Below are 18,139 nucleotides of genomic sequence, written 5' to 3'. Positions count from 1 at the left end.
AAATTTATTACCGCCTCTGCCGAATTCAAATATGGCCGATTATATCAGAGCAGTTAAATGTTCCCGAAGCACTCAGGTGGAGATGGTAATTTTCTCATTTTATTCTCACCTTGAAGATAAAGGAATTCTCTCGCGCCATTAAACGCTTACTTAGAATATTTGTAAGTAAATGCCAGGTAAAATGTATAGGCGGATAAGATTTGTGCTACCACTTAACGGACACGATGGTCTCTTAAGAGCCAAATGAAGATAACGTGCCAGTAATCAAGAAAACGACAAAGAAAAACAGCTTCTGCTAGTCGTAGCCTTCGTTAGCAGGCGAAGGAAATTGTTTTCTGAAATTATAATATTTCCCGTCTCTAATAACGTGGTTCATTATTGTATTTGTATACCTAACTGCGCACAGAATAGCCTTGTCACTACCACATTGCAGCATGTTGTCATTTTATTCCTGAAATAAGTTGAGCTTTCGCGGCACTAAAGAAATTGGTAACTCTGATATGCTATTGCATGCGATACCATGTGGAAGCTGGATATGTTTCCATATATATATTTTTTTGGTGAATTTGAGCATTAACATAAACAGCCTTTAAGTAAATATACCTTTCGGTAAAATGTAAATAGATATACAACTCATTCAGGATAACGTTATACATTTATTTACAAGTATAATTCCTATAATTTATGTGTTTGTTGTTGAAACAAAAATTATAAAACAATCGCATTTTGTTTTCCAACGTGACACCAAAAACTTTTTAATTGAAACGTATCCTAAGGTTCACATTTCCTAAGAAAGATTGAAACTTGTTTCAAAGAGGTCGGGCGAGGTCAACCAGATTCGGGTCCCTCAGTCGTCTAGTTCCAATTGAAATGAAAGCAACTTTTTTTATTGATCCTTTTGAGTATGGTCGCCGTAGGTTGGATAAAGCTGTAAGCGTTGGCCGTAATCTGTTGGGTGCTGCCTCCAACAACATGGAGCTACATCGCCCGCGACAAAACCCCACATATTTCTCCATTCCCTCCGCTCGTAACTTTAGTAAGCTACGGGTTTCATCCATCATTTTCCCCAACTGATGACCTTTCACTTGGCATTAGAAAGATTTCCGTTCAGGACATACCCGTTAACTTAAATTTATATCATTGCCAAATATTGTCCCCAAGTTAACTGCTCCGGTTACTAAGTAATTTGTGTGACACTGAAACGGTTTCCAGGGGACTTTGGTTTGTGCTAAAGCTACCATGTTTCTGAGAATATAGACGGCACTAAACGTCTGGTTTATGCGTAATTTTCTGTAAATGATGTTGGTTCTGGGAAACGTTGAATATGGAGTAGATTGGGAGATCGTAATTATAAGGTAGGCGTACCGATGTGTGACCTCGCCGAGGGTCTAATCTATCACCGCTAGAAGCACTTGAGAGGCTGTCGCGAGCAGTTGTCACTTCATTGCTAGTGAACCCTAATAGCGGTTTATGAATCACTGCTGATGGTATATTGTTGTGTAAATTGTCCCGCGTCAGATTGTGATAAATGAGTGTATATGATTCTCGCAGATGATATTGCACTTTAACAGCTACAAAGTTATAGAGATCGAAGAGTTTTTCAAAGAATATATTTAGTTTTAACAATAATGTAAGTCGTATCATGCCACTACTAGATTAGGAGACAACTAAATTGATGAATAATTAATTATTTAGAGCTTCTAATGATAATAGCCCTATTAATGGTTAATTTGTACAAATGATTACTTTAACAGTGTCGTTAAAAGCTTATTTATATTAAACACAATACTCCTGAGTATTGTTATTTATCCAGTTTTTCCACAGTAGATAAATGATTACGCTTTCAAAAAAAAAGCTCTTTGAAATAGACGTAAACACACCCTAGGGTATTTTATTGGCTTTTTATGTTTGCTTGAAAGCATAAAACATTTCTTGCTGACGTTTTCCGCTACCGCGACGTAATTTTATAAACCGAGTGATGCCTTTGTTTGATAAAAACTAAGTTGAGTCAGCGTTGAATCTAACGCAGTGCTGTAACTCACGAACGTCTGTTCTACTTTTAACACAAAGTAAATTTGTTAGCGGCGCTGCTGTCCTTAGAATTAGCTTTTATAGAAGTGTTATTACTTGTTATTCGTCACACGTCTCATGACTAGCCTTTTCTGTTTTATTTACTGGCACAGTTTTGTCGGAATTGCGTTCTACACTTATTTAAAAAAGTTAAATAATAATATTGTTACAGACATCCCTACTTGTAGTATTCAATCAATACAAAGAAGGTACTATGAATTTACAAGGCTATTGTAGCACTTGTGTTCGTAGAATCCGTAGTAATTGCGCGTTCGATCAAAATTGTTCAGTTCATTACCCAAAAAGTTAATATAAATATTGAACGCTTACGTTTACACGATGAAGTGTTATAAACTGCAGACAAAGTGTCTACAAATTAAAAGTAATAATTAATTTATTTATTTTGGAGAAAAGGAAATAAGTTGCTAGTGTTTGTTTGTGTGAAACAGTAGCTGCTACTGTACAGTAGTATTCAGTAGCTGTCACAGGCATAACTAGTTCTTCAGGCATACCTGAACAGAATTAATTTCAAGTTTATGCACATAAACGAGTAATTTACACGGCTGTAACTGAATTCTTTTCTCCTCATAACAGTGTGCAAGCATCTATTATCATGAAATTTTGTCTTACATAACACGCTTGAAAATTTAAAACTTTTCAAACTTGGGCGCAGTTCGTGTGAAGTTCCGCCGTCGCGGATATTATCGCGTACGCGGTGTTCCTCTTATCTTTACATGTACAGTGTGTCTTATTGAAGGTACATTTTGCATGCGAGATACCTTAATTGAAATCCGTCTCCGTACTTTCTCTACAGCGGCTTTTTAGTTTGACAAAAAAATATGTAAAAGGTATACTTCTATCGTGTGGGCTTTGAGGTGGATTACCAACTTCAGCAACCCGAGTGTCATGATAAAAGATTATTAAGTTGATCGTGTTAGAGGTATGTTGCTATCTTCACTGTAAAGCCTGCTAAGAATTGACATTCCTCTGAATTAGTTTTTTGAGTTATGGCTTGATAATGAACTGACGTGAATCGTCTATTCATAGAGATATTAGAAAACTTGTAGCACTATAGAAGCGTGACGCTAGAAAAGAAATTCAGCTTCTTGAATAAGCTAGTTTCCAACTAGTCAAATCAGTTACTAAACGTCAAAACACGAAATTACTATGGAATTTGTATGAAACAGCAAAAACGTATATAAACGTACCTACATAGAAAAACGTGACAAAATGTCGCAATTATCATTACATTTTTCTTTATTAAAATTCATAAATAGGTTAAATAGAAAAAAAGAAAACTTTTTTCGTCACCTTTAAATCTGTATTTATTAAACAGAATTTCAAAATTTATCTTAGACCTAGGAAACTGCCTAATCGTCAATTGTTGTTGTGTTTATGTTATATTATTATCTTTGAGCATTTGTCATAATAAACAAATTAATTATAATAATAGGCTAAGCCTCTCAGCTGTCTCTTGGGATTCAGATTTAGATAGTAACCTAATTACGGAGCTTACGACTGCGATGAAACGATTAATTATTGTTGCGACATTATTATTGACACATCGTCGATAGCACAGATTTGTTATAATGTATTAATTATATATAACAAGCTACTTATTATCAGATAATTGGATGTTGGAATGTACTGTCAATCAAACATAATAAACGTGATGTTAATTAACAACAGGGGGGTTAAAAAGGCCACATGAAAGCCATTCATCTAAAAAACCAATATTGCATTTTGACATTTGCGCATATAAAAGTAAATGTGCAATGCAAACAAATATCGAATAGCAATATTGCATTTAAAATGATGTAAAGCTGTTACGGATCGAAAGTTAAAAGTTCGCTTTATATTCTGAATTTCTAAAGTTAATGCATTGTTTCCAGCGATAGGCTTTGTAGTTCTACTAAGGATCATCATATAAATATCACGTGTTGAATATCGATATAGGCGCTTATACTAGTGAAGACAAAAGCACCTTTATTGAAAAATCATATTCGGATGTGAATTTCTTACCTGTGGAGGTTAGGAAACTAAAGCTTGTCTAATGCTGAATAATTGGTAATATTTTATTGTTTAAAATTTTGTACCAGAATTGAAATTAATTCAAAGACATGAAAGACAAAATCAAAACGTGATTATTTAAAAAGGTGCTTACGTGGTTTTTGCTATAAAAAGGCGATACCATATATAAAATATAAATATAATTTGAGAAGATTTTCTATACCAATCCGCAGTGGAACAGTGGAGTGCTATAGACAATAACTAAATTTTTCACTAGATTGTTTGTAAGTGACAGATATAGAGATATTCAAATTATATATCCATTCTATATTCAATTCTCTCAGAAATTGTATAATGAAAAGAATAATTGACAGTGACAATCATGCGCTTTATTTACCTTTGAAAATGTTATTTAATTTAATTATCTTTGCGCGTACGAGTAATTGGATATTCACATTTGATTTCCAAGAATACAACAAAACAAACATTTTACGAAAATAATACATCTTGCACTCAATAAGCGGCAGATTTTGGGTCGATAGGTTGTCATAATTTGTAGTGTCGCTAGAGCGATACCCGAGGGTTGCAATTAATCTGGCTTGCCGTCTGCTGGCGTTTAGCAGCTGGAGTAATGAGGGGAGGGGGCGGCGGCCCCTGACGTGATTGGTCTGTTTAATATTCAAAGCTCCCAGTCTTGTCGATCGAACAGGTAACATTGTTCTTTGCGATCTTACAGCAATCTTCACTACGTATACTGATTAGATAGGGGACTGCAGGCCATCTCCAGTCCCTCGGCCGAGATATGTTAAGCAAACCCGCCCACTAATTCTGCAATCGTCGGCTACGTTTTTGGCCAGTAAGCCGTATCCCGCCTAAAATACCAGGGTTCATGTATGATTGCAAAGCGAGGTCAGTGCGACAGACATATTAGACTGATGATGAATATTCAGGCCGGCTCTCCCGACAAGTGTAAACTGAACCTTCAGTTACCCCTTGTCATCCCGCTGTCGACCTCCGAATATGCCGAATCCATTTAATCGGCGGTTGGCTCTGTTGCCATCTGATCAAAATATTTTGGCATCGCTGCATTTCAATCACTAAGTGACCACTTTTACATCTATTACTTATGTCTGTTATAATTAGGTGGAACCTAGTAATTTCCTCGTCAGTAAACACGGAAAAATAATAAACTATTATTTTTTGCAGCCTGTTTTGTTCCACGGTTGGGCAAAGGCCTCTCCTTTGACGCTGCACTTCTCGCAGTACTGAGCGATCAATTTCTTTTTTACAATTGTAGTCTTTAAGTCGTTTTAGATAAAATTTTGGTTAAGTTTCTTTTAAGTAACTAATTATTAGTCTTAGATGTATAATATCAAGTATACAAACTCGAACATCATGATTAATTAGTTATTCATGAATAATTACATAAAATATACACGGGTAAGAAATAGACAGGACCAGTAACTATGATAACAAGAACATCTGTTTTAATTAAAGAGAAATGGCCGGATGGGCTTTATTAATTTTGTTAAGAGACTGCCTACGAATTTAATTTGAGCCTATTGAATTCATGCAGTGTTCAAATTGATCTAATCTAAGGTCAATATTTATTCTCGGCACGTTTTAGCGAACATAAATTTATATTGCTATCTTTGTCATTTTCTTTCATGAGTTTTTGTTACGACTTATTCGTCTCCACGGACCTCTTAAAAGCTCTTGTGTCCCCGAAGAAAAACAAGCGAGTCATCGTATAAAATACATCCCCGTTTAGTCGAGACTCTTAGACTGAGGCCTGTCCCACAAAGGGATCTCGAGAGATTCTTCTAAAAGATTTGATTTTATCAAAGACTTTTCTACTAATTTGATTAGGCGGCGTAGGCGTTCCTGTACAAAACAGGTGTTATTATAACTAATTATATGTTTACAGAACTGTTTATGAAGACTGGTATTTTCAAACAAGCACCGCGTTTGTCTTCGTAGATAAATTAAACATGCTTACCAAAACCTATTAAGTACCTTTTAAGTATAGGATAAAAATATAATTATGATTCATGAAATTATTATTACTCACATATATGAGGTCGGGACAGGAAATTGTATTATGATAATATTATGGACTATTATAAAGTCGATCCTATTCGCAATCTGGCCTTTCGCCATCCAATCGTTTGTTTTTTTTCTTTATGGAGTAAATCATCCAGTGCCTATCTTATTTCCTTTCCGAGCGGGCCAATCCTGTTATAACGTTAACCCTTCTCACTAGCTTTATCGAAGTCTATTCAGTATTATTTCCATTCTGTCAACATTACTTTCAACATTAATAGAATCTATAAGTTTTGAATTAAATATTCAGTTTCGTTAAAAAGAAAATTGTTTTTGTCACGTGACTTAGGTATAGTTATTACATAGACAACGGCCTCTGTGGTCCAGTGGTTGAGCGTTGTGCTCACGATCCGGGAATCCCGGGTTCGTATCCCGGTGGGGGCAAATCACAAAAATTACTTTGTGATACCTAGTTTGGTTAGGACATTACAGGCTGATGACCTGATTATCCAAAAAAGTAAGATGATCCGTGCTTCGGAAGGCACGTTAAGCCGTTGGTCCCGGTTATTACTTACTGATGTAAGTACGTAGTCGTTACGTGATTCATGTCAGGGGCCTATGGCGGCTCAGTAATACCCTCGACACCAGGGTTGATGTGTTCAGGGTTCATCTTCTATCGTGTGGATTGTGAGGTGTCACGATCCGCACGAAGATGAAGATTACATAGACAGCATAATATACTTAGTTATTGGTTTTAGGTACAATATATTTACTTGTATTATTACTTATCGTTCAGAATCAGAATCAAATGATTCTGATTCAACGTAATTATCAAACTTGTTGAACGTCAATTTAACAGTTTCGAATCTACGTCATTTCGCAAGATGTTATGGCTGAGGAGAAGAAATGACAAGAAACTGCAACAGCAATACATCTTTTAAATCTATGTAGTATACATTATAAGTTATTTAATAACTAGACAAACACAGTTAAAACCAGGCATTAATCAAATGTTCCGTTTCTAATAAATCAAAGGTCGTGTAGAATGTCTAAGAAACTCCTACACGACTACTGGTTGCTATGTTTCTTTCGATACTGTATTTTCTTTAGTAGGTACCTTCGTTGTTAACAGCTAGATAAACAAAGTCTATATGAATTTTAGACCAGGAAAAAGAAATGAGAAAGCACAATGCTACTGTAATGCCGCTCTTATGTTGACCGCAAAATGAAACAACAGTTTTTCCGCGTTATTGTTATAGAAAAAACAAAGTCTTGTAGCGCATTACTGATTCTTCATTGTGCTTTGTGTACCTAAAAGTTTATTACAAACAGTGATCATGAGTGTGTCGGGTTATTGAATAGGGTTCTTTATCACACTGACTTCCCATAGCGGCCCTGATTGCTCAGTGTTAGAACGCGCCTCGCATTTTGGGATCGCAAAAGGTCACATAATGCTCATTTTTACCGACTTCAAAAAAGGAGGAGGTTATCAATTCGACCGTATATATATTTTTTTAAATACATACATACATACATAAACAGCCTATATACGTCCCACTGCTGGGCACAGGCCTCCCCTCAATCAACCGGAGGGGGTACAGAGCATACTCCACCACGCTGCTCCAATGCGGGTTGGTGGAGGTGTTTTTACGGCTAATAGCCGGGACCAACGGCTTAACGTGCCCTCCGAAGCACGGAATCATCTTACTTTTTTCGGACAATCAGTTGATTCAAGCCTGAAAAGTCCTTACCAAACAAAAGACAGTCTCACAAAGTGATTTCGACAATGTCCCCATCGGGAATCGAACCAGGAACTCCAGATCGTGAGCCTAACGCTCTAACCACTAGACCACGGAGGTTGAAATGTTTGCCACAAAAATAAAAGTACCCACGTATCTATTGCTATTGACGTTACGAAATACCGTTGAAGGAATCCATATAATTAATGATTATTGTATTTAGAAGGTACAACATCTTGGAATTTTAAAACGACTAATACGATTGGGCTCTTAAAAGCTTTTACTCAGAATATTACATATTTTTTATCGCAATAATAAACGCGTATACCTACGCGTGCTAAGAGGAGATTGTGAACAACATTTCAATTTTCTCTGCGGACCCCGATACTGGCCTTGCCGGCGTGGTCGACGTTTTGCCTCTTTCAACGCTTATCGCTATAACGTAGTTCTCTCAGACGACGCCCCAAGCCGAGATTCTCGTCCACCTGGGCACCTTCAGGCTTTTTGTTTTAATTTTTTTATTAGTTACGGAGAGTTCTCAGAAAATTGACCAGTAGGGTAGTGAGTGCCATACGACGCGCGACGCAAATATACAATTATAATATAAGTACCTAAGTCACGCCTAAATTATATACATTATAATAACATTCTTCACATCGGCGCCCTGTAGTAGAATTGTCTTTTTTAAAGCTAGTTTGTGTTGTACAAAGATAAAGCCTACTTCTTTCTAGAGATTCATTTACCCTTTTCTTCTTATATGTAGAAATCAATTCGTTATTGGTTGTCTAGCCAACATCTCATTATTTTTGATTTGACTTTGATTGTAAGAAAATACAAAAGAAAATAAGGGACTTTTTGAACCCTCAAGATTATCTGCCTGTCTATATTGAGGTAAATTGAGCGTAAACTGCAATTACATCCGACATTTTCAATGTAAATTGATATTTATTACCGGCTGTCTAAAATGAAAAATAATTTCGATGTTTTCATACTCAGATTAAAACATGTATTGATTATGCCGAATTATGGCGTTGACAGCGACTCCCCGAACGCGGATTCCCGCTACGGCCGGTCTCTTTACGGCGAGTGGCTTAATGTCGCGTCTGTCAAATGACAAGCAAATGCTTGTCCAGGTGTTTTGAACTGTACAAGGATTTGCTTGTACAGTTCAAACAACTTTAATCACGCTACATACAATATTTTTCCACTGAAATAATTGCATTTTTTGTTAGTTTTCCTTTCATAATATTTTTTGAAATATTTCATAACTGCAGTAATCTCATGGGAGTAAAAATACAAAGCAAACCAACTAAACAACACAAAAAACACGAAGCACAAAGCTACTACCATATTTATATTTTTATTATATGCACCTTTTGTTTTCTAAGATTATGCTGATAATATGCAATCCAATTCATAAATGAGAGCTTACAACGTCATACCCTTTAAGTAAATCACACAGAATTCACCTAATTTCATTCATAACTCATTAGCCACAATGACACAAGACAGGTTTAACCTCATTTTCAATTTAACGGGTGAATAATTTATAACATCAGCGCATCGTCTCTTATAACTCTTTATACAAAAAGGACGAGGTAGAGCCGGCTCCCGATTTTTTGACGTGAATGCTGTACAAATGCGTCTACAACGAAATGTTTTATCTCGAGCGACCAGGCCTTGGCAGGCGTGGCGCAATCACTGCGGCTAGGGTTGACCGCGCCACACTTGCCGAAAATTACGACACCCGAACCCCGTTAGGTACGCAGGCTTGCAAAAATTACCATGATATTTTCAAACATAAATTACGCGAACCTCCTCCTTCACGTTATTTCGGTCATTCTTGTTTTTTTTTCCAGATAAAATGTGCTTTGTCTTATTGTTCCAAAACAAAAGGACTTATCTTATAAAATGCGGCCGTCTAGCAAGTACAGCGAGCTGGATACAGCCTAGCGACATCGTGTTTGCGTTCACCACAGGCTCGCCACACAAATCACCGCGAGTCGAGACGCACCCTTTAAAGCACTTTTAAGACGTGATTTATTTAACATCCAGAGCCGGCATTATCCACACTTACTTCTAATCCTTCTGTGAATTATCCCCCAAGTTAGTTGTGACCGCGTCTTGTAATCCAAAGAGTTTTCAAGTGCCCCGCTGTGTAATGTCACTTGGCCTGAATTTTGTCGATAATTCTATTTGTTTACTTTTCCCTTTTTAGGTCCCTAATAATGGAAATTTCAGTGTTTTTCTTTGATTTACAAATTAATTAAGACACGAGGCAGCTGAAATTATACTTTAAATTCAACCGTTATTTTGTTCTGTTTAAAGGTAAAGTACCTACTTGAATTTATTTCTGTAGAAACAGACCTGTGAGTTTTAGGATTAGTTATGAACAAGTTGTTCACATGTTGGGAGTTGAACAATAGGATTTAGTGAAGAGTTTGTAGTGGTCGAAATGAATTTGAAAGTACGTACACTTAATGCGAGGTTGGCGTCACGCGACCCCACAGGTTTGTTGAGAGGCTTCCACGGTGTACTCCAACCGGCCGCGCCCGACTCCCGGTCCTATTTGTATTTTGTTCACGAACTTTCCGAATATATTATTTCGTAAGGCTATATACCTACCGGTGTGCAAGATACTGATTTAAGAGTACCTATTGAATGGGACCTTAAAAGCATTTATCGAATATTGACAGTCGTAACTTCCTTCTGAATACTGTGCGCTTATTCGTTTGTTTGAATATGGAAAAAGATATGAAGGACATGTATTATAACATGCATACAAGCGTGTACCTACTAAGGTATATTGGTGCTAATTCCTGTAGATACGGTCTAATTTTATTTTAAGTTATATCATTTTATCCATCGAACAGGAAAGGGACGAATGACTGGCAGCTGTTAATTTTAAAATGAATGAATGAATGAACCCGGGCAAGTCAAATAGATACCTATCTCACTGGTATGCAATCCGTTTGACGTGTGCTGTCTACTTAAATCTGTCGATTTATTGGCCAATGTAAATTTTATAGAGGGGTTTTTTTGGATTTAGATTAGTGCCTAAAATTGAGATGTGTTCCATAAATTTTATGCTTGTGAATTACCAGCCCCTGTCCTTTTCAGCGGAAAATAAAATGACAGATATAACTTAAAATTAATGGTGTCTACAGGAATGAGCACCAGTATAACTACGGTTGTTGTCATTCAGATAGATTCAGATAACCTTGGCTAGACCTTATTACATATTATTAATATCTTCCAAGGCTACTAAATTGTTAATATTACGTACTTCTAGGGTTTGGGCGAGGGGGCGGGCCTGTGTCTTGTGTGCCGAACGAAGACTGATGGTCGAGAGCTGGCAGACATCGTATTTGTTCTTTGCCTTTATTGGAGAAATCACGTTTCACCTTTGGCCAGCCGGACAGCTATATTTAGGGGTAGCTCATTAGGCATCTATTTAGGGTAAACTTAGACTATTATATAATCATGGGCACAACGGTAGCGTAAACTCCGACGACCATATTTATTTAAACTTCTATCAAGTTATTCTTTTTGCGAATAATAATATTTTAAACCAAACGTGAATTTTAAACAGCTATGCTCATAATGTGCCTTTATAATATTTCACGATGCTATGTTGTAGAAAATAAAAATATGAGAAGTGGATTCATGCCTTGAAAATTTTATTAACTTTTAAAGCATAACGTTACTCTATGATATAACGTATAGTACGTTCAGCAAATATGATGATGATATTAAAATGAAGTTATAAACTTCATGGAAGCTGCTATCCCTTGTAATCGGGTGGATAACGTAAGATATGATGACAGTTGCCTATAAATGAGTGTTTAGCATTTTTGCTGCGCGCCGCTAGTGCGCTGTCGATCGGTTGCGCAAACAAAAGGGAACAATTTGCATTTTAACTAACTGATAACTGGTCCGGCTCGACCTTCGCGTCCTGTAATTTCCTTTAGACCCAAGTAATTTACTTGCTCAGCGGTTGTAGATAAAGAAATTGTAAGAGAAGATAGCAATCTGTACGATTATCCTCCGCCATGACAACGTGACTTTTTTCCCCGACTCAATTTTTTCGTATAATTTCTGCAATATCGTTTTATCTTGACTATAATGCTCAGACTATATTTTAAAGCGAGACAGATATTATAATTACTTTCTCTTTTAGATGTTATCAGAGTATCTCTTTTATTAACGTAATTAATGTTTGCCAAAGTAAAAATTGGTTTAGACATTATAATTGAGCTCTCCGTCGGTGTAACGTGTTCATATTTTTTTAGTTAAAAACACAACCGTCTCCGAAATAAATCATTCCAAAGCCTGCATTTATACCGAAGCGCAAATTAAAAAAGTTATACCAATTCCGAATGAGTTATTGTGCTGTATTCACTGCTGTTCCTGGGGAGCTCTGCTGACAACGTTTCTCTTTACAGGATACGGATAGCTTGTTAACCGTCCGTTGAGAGGAATACACAAATATTTGCGTTATCAGTGTTTAATTTAGTACATTCTAACCTTGACCTTGTTGAACTTCTTTGAACTTTACTATCTTTGGAAGCGGTTTGGATTTTGGACTTAATGGATGAACAGTGTTCGGACCGGTGGTGTGGCGCGGGCAAGTGTGTGTGATGGGTCGTGACTGTGGCGACATGACGAGCGAGACCCATGGCTAACTCTGCGGACCTGGGTCTGCTCGCAGCCAGCCTTCTCCGGCTTATCATTGGTAAGTTTTAGAGTAAACGTTACAGTGCATTTGTCACAGTACTTTGCACAGGAAATATTATGTATTTTTACTTCTTCTATCGTGTGAATTGTGAGGTGGATTACCAACCTCATCACATCAACCCAGCCACGTTTGTTATTGAGCCGCCAAAGGCCCCTGATGCCCCTGATACGCGACGATTACGTAATTACATCAGTTAGTAATATTCTTTACTGTACGCATATTGAAAAACGTAACAATGAAAAGTCGTAGCAAAGTTGGATATATCTTTTTTAAAGATCTCTTCCTTTTATGGAAAGATAAACAAAAATCTCCCACACAGATGCGGTACTGGGAATGTTCCGGGGAAAGGAAATTGTTGAAATGTTCGACTTCGTAGGTAGCCACGTACAAATGCCGCAACGCTCCTTGAATTCCATGTGACTCGTGCTGGTTTTTGCTAAAGAGGTATTTGTGACTAAAGATGGAAAAGGATCGGTGGCCTGTGCTAACCGGATTTGTACTTAAGGCTTCAATTTTTGATATAAATATTAGCTACGATTACCTACATAGGCAAGTTTCGTAAGATTCTCATCGCGACTCAAATATCAATATCATAAAATAATAATAAAATACCTATCCATCGTGTAATGTAATAATGAATATAATGAATTTGTTCATTCATCTTTTCTCCAACGTTATCCCGTTTTTCACGCGGTCCGCTTGCCTAACCTGAAGATGTGACTGGTCTGGTTTTTTAAAGAAACGACTGCCTGTTTGACCTTCCACATACCACTGAAAATAGCTACATTTCTCGAGTGTGTAGGTTTCCTCACGATGTTCTGCTAAACCGCTGAGCATATGATAATCACGGATTAATGACCTAACAATGAGAGTCAAGCGTTCTTCAAATTAGGCTACCACGACTAAAATTTTATCTATTTTAATTAAAGATGTGAAAAATGTGAGTTACTTTTGTACTTTTACCACAGTTGTTAATATTTTATATGATATTTGATAATTATTGGTAGGAATCCTCATTATTTTTGAGGTTTTGTTGGTTTAATTAGCACATAGCATCACACCTGCATCCCCATGGGGTAGGAAGTGTACCTATAGTTTAATATACACCCACTCCTGTGGTTAGATTATTATCGTTGAATAAGATTTCTAATTACCATTGTTCATCTGAACTTTCTATTAGACCAATTTGGTAGGTAGTGAGCCGTATCACCGTCTATAATGAAGCGAAAAGTGAAATCATGTAGGCATTTACTTCACCCTAGTCGCTAGCTTATGTTATGTAAATAACTATAGGACCTAAATTATTATTATAATTTATACCCATTAGGTCCTATAATTTATAGGATATTATTATTATAATATCCAGAAGTCACGTAGGTAGGTGTGACAGTGACGTGACAATCTTAACTAACCGCTACATGTCTTCCGACAAGTAGAGATAATAAAAGCAGCCTAGCCCTTAAGGTATCTCACTGACAACTGCCGAGTGTTAAGCACGCACGCAACGGAAATTTAGGAAAGGCGAAAAGACACTTCGAATAAAAAAAAACTTTTTCCTTATTGTATTTTTAGGATTTTCCCTGAGTATTCGATCATTCTAGTACCTTAACGGCCTCTGTGGTGCAGTGGTTGAACGTTTGGCTCACGATCCGGAGGCCCCGGGTTTGAATACCGGTGGGTAAATATCACAAAAATTACTTTGTGATCCCTAGTTTGGTTAGGATATTACAGGCTGATCACCTGATTGTCGGAAAGTAAGACGATAAGTGCGTACTGATGTAAGTAAGTAGTCATGAGTCATGCCAGGGGCATTTGACGGCTCAATAGTAACCCTGACACCAGGGTTGATGAGGTTGGTAATCCTCGTCTCAACCCACACGAGAGAAGAAGTACCTAGTTGCAGAATTTAGAAGTGAAGATAGGTTGTTCTCAACCATTAATATGCAATTTATATACAAGTACCTACGTTCGTTCAGAAGTTATAGTCACTTCGTAAGCTAGACGCATACTTTACACAAACTTAATTATAGTATTATTACATTCGGGTCGATACATGGTAGTATACCTATATAGCGTTCAGAAGTTTCTACAGTGAAGTTAGCTTTATAGTTTAGGCTCGCTTGGAAATGCTCCTTTCGCGACGGTATAGACGGGAATTCGCTCACAAATCACGGCGCGGATACGCTCAGCAATTGCCTGTGTGGTACGACCTTTAGTAGCTACTGTCGGTTGACGACAAGACATCGCGAAGCAGATTTATTGTTCACGTGTTATTTTGTTTTTCCCAATGTGACAGCAAATCCCTTCCGTCAATTCTTATAAGGGAATACTGTCACGAATCCTTTTTAAACCAAATAAACGAGGATTTGTATAAGTGTAATACAAGATTCTTTCCTTATAGATCTCTTCACATCGTGACAATAGGAACATAGGATAACACATTGAGTGACACGCTTATGGCATACCCCCACAAGCACAACGAAAATATAAGGACTCTAAAAAGTTTTGAAACTGGTTGATATTTGCATGAATTGATTAGTTCATAGAACCATGGATTGGAGAGGTTTTCCTACACCATGGTTGGCAAGCCTCCCTGCTAAATTCACCTGGTGACAGCCTCCGGTTGTCACGTCCGCTCTTTGCCATCACGAGCCATAAATAGATCGTAACCTAATCAGAAAGTCAGTAGAGCGAGTATTGAACACGCAGCCAAGTTGCTAGTCAAAGTTACTTCACGACTTATTGGTCCGAACAAAGCTGAAACTATAAAAATTCGTACGTAATAACATAATATTTATATTGCAATAAAGTTTTCTCCAAATAAAAACTAAAACTTTACTCATCTTATTACCAGCTGTAATCAGTTTAGTTGCTAGTCAAAGCTTTTCAAATACATAAAAGGTGACCTTTTCTTTCTCTACTCTAATTTCAAGTTTGTATTTCGAATAAAAGTACGTTACGTCTACGTAACTTAGTTTCTTTATGGACAATTCTTTAAAAACAAATTCAATTTTCCGATGCAAACGCTAAACCGTTGAAAGACTTATGAAGTCCTCTAGTAGTAAAACCTGGGTCTGGTTGGATAGAGTTAAGTTTTTATCGCTTCCACTTGGCACACTTTGACTGTATGAAAGTTGGTCTGTATGTACCTACTTATTTATGCGCTCTGCATGTGTCTGCGGAGGCTGTCGCGCTTCTTTGCTTTTACAAGTTTTAATCTTCCTAATGCGTCGCTGTGTGTACACTGTGCAAATGGTAGCTCGCACCCGCCAGCTTCCGGCTTTGTTTCTGTTTAAATTGCTGTTAAGAACATTGCGAGATGCTGTCTCCTATCTGCTTGGCCGCTGTGAGTTATTCACACCAACTCTGTTACTCTTATCAATATACCATATCGTAACTAACTTTACTCTGTTCCAAGTAAAGTGTTTTCAAGCGTATTACTCGGTTGATGTCCGAAGAATAATGTTCATATTATGCGCCCGGCGTCATCGTTAAACTCTAATATGTTACTCGTGCTCCGGTGCTCTGCGGCAGTTTTACGACTGGTTCCATCGTAACTAATACTCCTGTGGCAACTGCAATTCTAGCGACGCCACGGGCGACAAAAACAACACCGCTTCATATTGCTGTCAGAGTCTTCTTTGTCCCAGGACCGACCGTTATTGCAGTTCCACCTGTAAACTCGTGAAACAATTTTTCACTGTAACTGCCAACTATTTGTGAGCCGCCACTATAATTCACATGGCATATTAAATTTCTATTTCATAGTTGGCCTTAATAACACAAGTTAGCGAGTCCCCTCAGCGCCTGGATTCTAGATAATTGCCGTTGAAATTGACTTCATAAGGCAATGAAGTGCCAAACTCAGCATACACGTAACTTTAAAGTTAATTATTAAGTTCAGAAGATAAATTAATATACGCATAGTAGTGGATAGGGCAGCTATGTACACGGCTAGCCGCAGCCTCGGCTCGCACCCCGCAGCGGCCGGCGAGATAATTCACCTCGTGTTCCGTAACTAAATCTCTTACAAATAAAACTGAAATTATTAAATATTAAGTAGGTGTTCAAAGGCAAAATGGGTTTTGCAAGAGTCCGCTTAAGAACGTGTCACATCCAGGTTTCATCCAGTAGGCGTAAAATATAATCCCTTTGAAATACGTAATGCGTCGTCCGCAGTGTATGGTCGGCACGTAGAACAAATAGTATTAATTAGATCGCTATTTACTTTTACGACAAAATCCGAAGTAATACCTACTCGTAAGTATTATAAGCTTCATATGTATAAAGGTATTACCAGAGTTTCTATTTTGGAAAATCTTCATTTGAAGATTACTTAACGTCGTTTGAACGTCCTTCATACAACAATATCTCAAAGTGAAAGACTATTCATTCATTCAGTGACTAATTGGGGTGCCGACTATAAATTCAGAATGACTTTCCAATCATAGTACAATGCTCCCTGCACTGTCGCGAAGCCAAGCAGAGGCTAACAACCGCAAAATCATGCCAACTAGAGATCCTTTTTTTCTCGAATCGGCACGGTTCATAAATTTGCAGCGTAAAACTACGCTTTTAGTTCAGCATTTTATAAGGACTCGTAACCCATTTCATATCTTGTGATTCAACGAAAAATGTTCTAGTGTATGATATCGGATAGTCCTATGATACAGAATTACGCGCGCAGCCCCTATTGCAATGGGGTTTTAAACTTGCACTACCATTTGGAGTCATAAGATGACTAAAACGGTACGTTACCAGCCTGTCACTCGTATACTTAGGTCGATAGCGAATCTCTTAGAACGTGTTTTACGACGTTTGTGGTCCAGTGGTTGGGCACAGGATCCGGGGTCCTAGGTTCGATTCCCGTTGTGGACACGTCTTACAAAAAAAACAGTTTGTGAGACTGTCCCTGGTTTGGTCAGGATATTGCAGCGATTAACCGAAAAATGAGATAATCCCGTGCTTCGGAGGGCACGTTAACAATCGGTTCCGGCTACTATTTACTTAACTAAGTGTGTAGTCGTTACATGAGCTATGTCAGGGGCCTTTGGCGGCCTATATAGGTAAATATTCCAATATGTGACTAAGGACATACCTAATCTCTGAGTAAGTAGAGATATTTAAAATCGAGAAGAGAAATTAAGTCTATTAGTCAGAGAAACCTTTAAGAAGTAGTTTTTTTGCATCAAGTTGGTCGTGGTAACTCTTGGTGCTTCTAAAAGATTAGCGTAGTAGGTACAGCAAAATGTGTCGCGGTCATTTTGTACATGAATGATCGCACGTTAAAAACGTGGGCCGGCTATCGACACGTGTCAGTCGTTAGGCCAAGTCAGTAGCCGCTCCAAAACTCTGACAACTGGGTAAGCAATTAGCTCAGAACCCTCCACTAATTCATGTTTTCTATGTCCCGACGTAGAGGGAAAGTCCATTCACAGAAATGTCTGTACCCGTTTATGTAAATCTACGAGTTAAACGTTATTAAAAGAAATATTTTTTTTTTTTTTTTTTTTTACTTTTTTTTTAATGCAATCTATCA

General features: G+C 37.5%; 1 protein-coding gene across 9 annotated transcripts in view; it reads left to right on the top strand.

The window, feature by feature from the left end:
- LOC126367591 (neural-cadherin) overlaps positions 1-18,139 on the top strand; it is a 302,187-nt gene that overhangs the window by 156,452 nt on the left and 127,596 nt on the right. Inside the window, exon 2 of one of the 9 annotated variants that reach the window (XM_050011235.1) lies at positions 12,308-12,597. The exons of 7 other annotated variants lie outside the window; for them this stretch is intronic. In XM_050011235.1, coding sequence (XP_049867192.1) covers positions 12,540-12,597 — 58 coding nt within the window. In that variant the 5' untranslated portion in view covers positions 12,308-12,539. Of the gene's footprint in view, positions 1-12,292; positions 12,598-18,139 lie in introns of those variants that run through there. One more of the 9 variants, XM_050011242.1, reaches the window with a different exon arrangement.

The sequence above is a fragment of the Pectinophora gossypiella genome, chromosome 1, assembly GCF_024362695.1.
Source record: "Pectinophora gossypiella chromosome 1, ilPecGoss1.1, whole genome shotgun sequence".
Lineage (NCBI taxonomy): Eukaryota > Metazoa > Arthropoda > Insecta > Lepidoptera > Gelechiidae > Pectinophora > Pectinophora gossypiella.
Note: the sequence above shows the minus strand (reverse complement) of the source record. Positions and strands in the feature narration are given on the sequence as shown.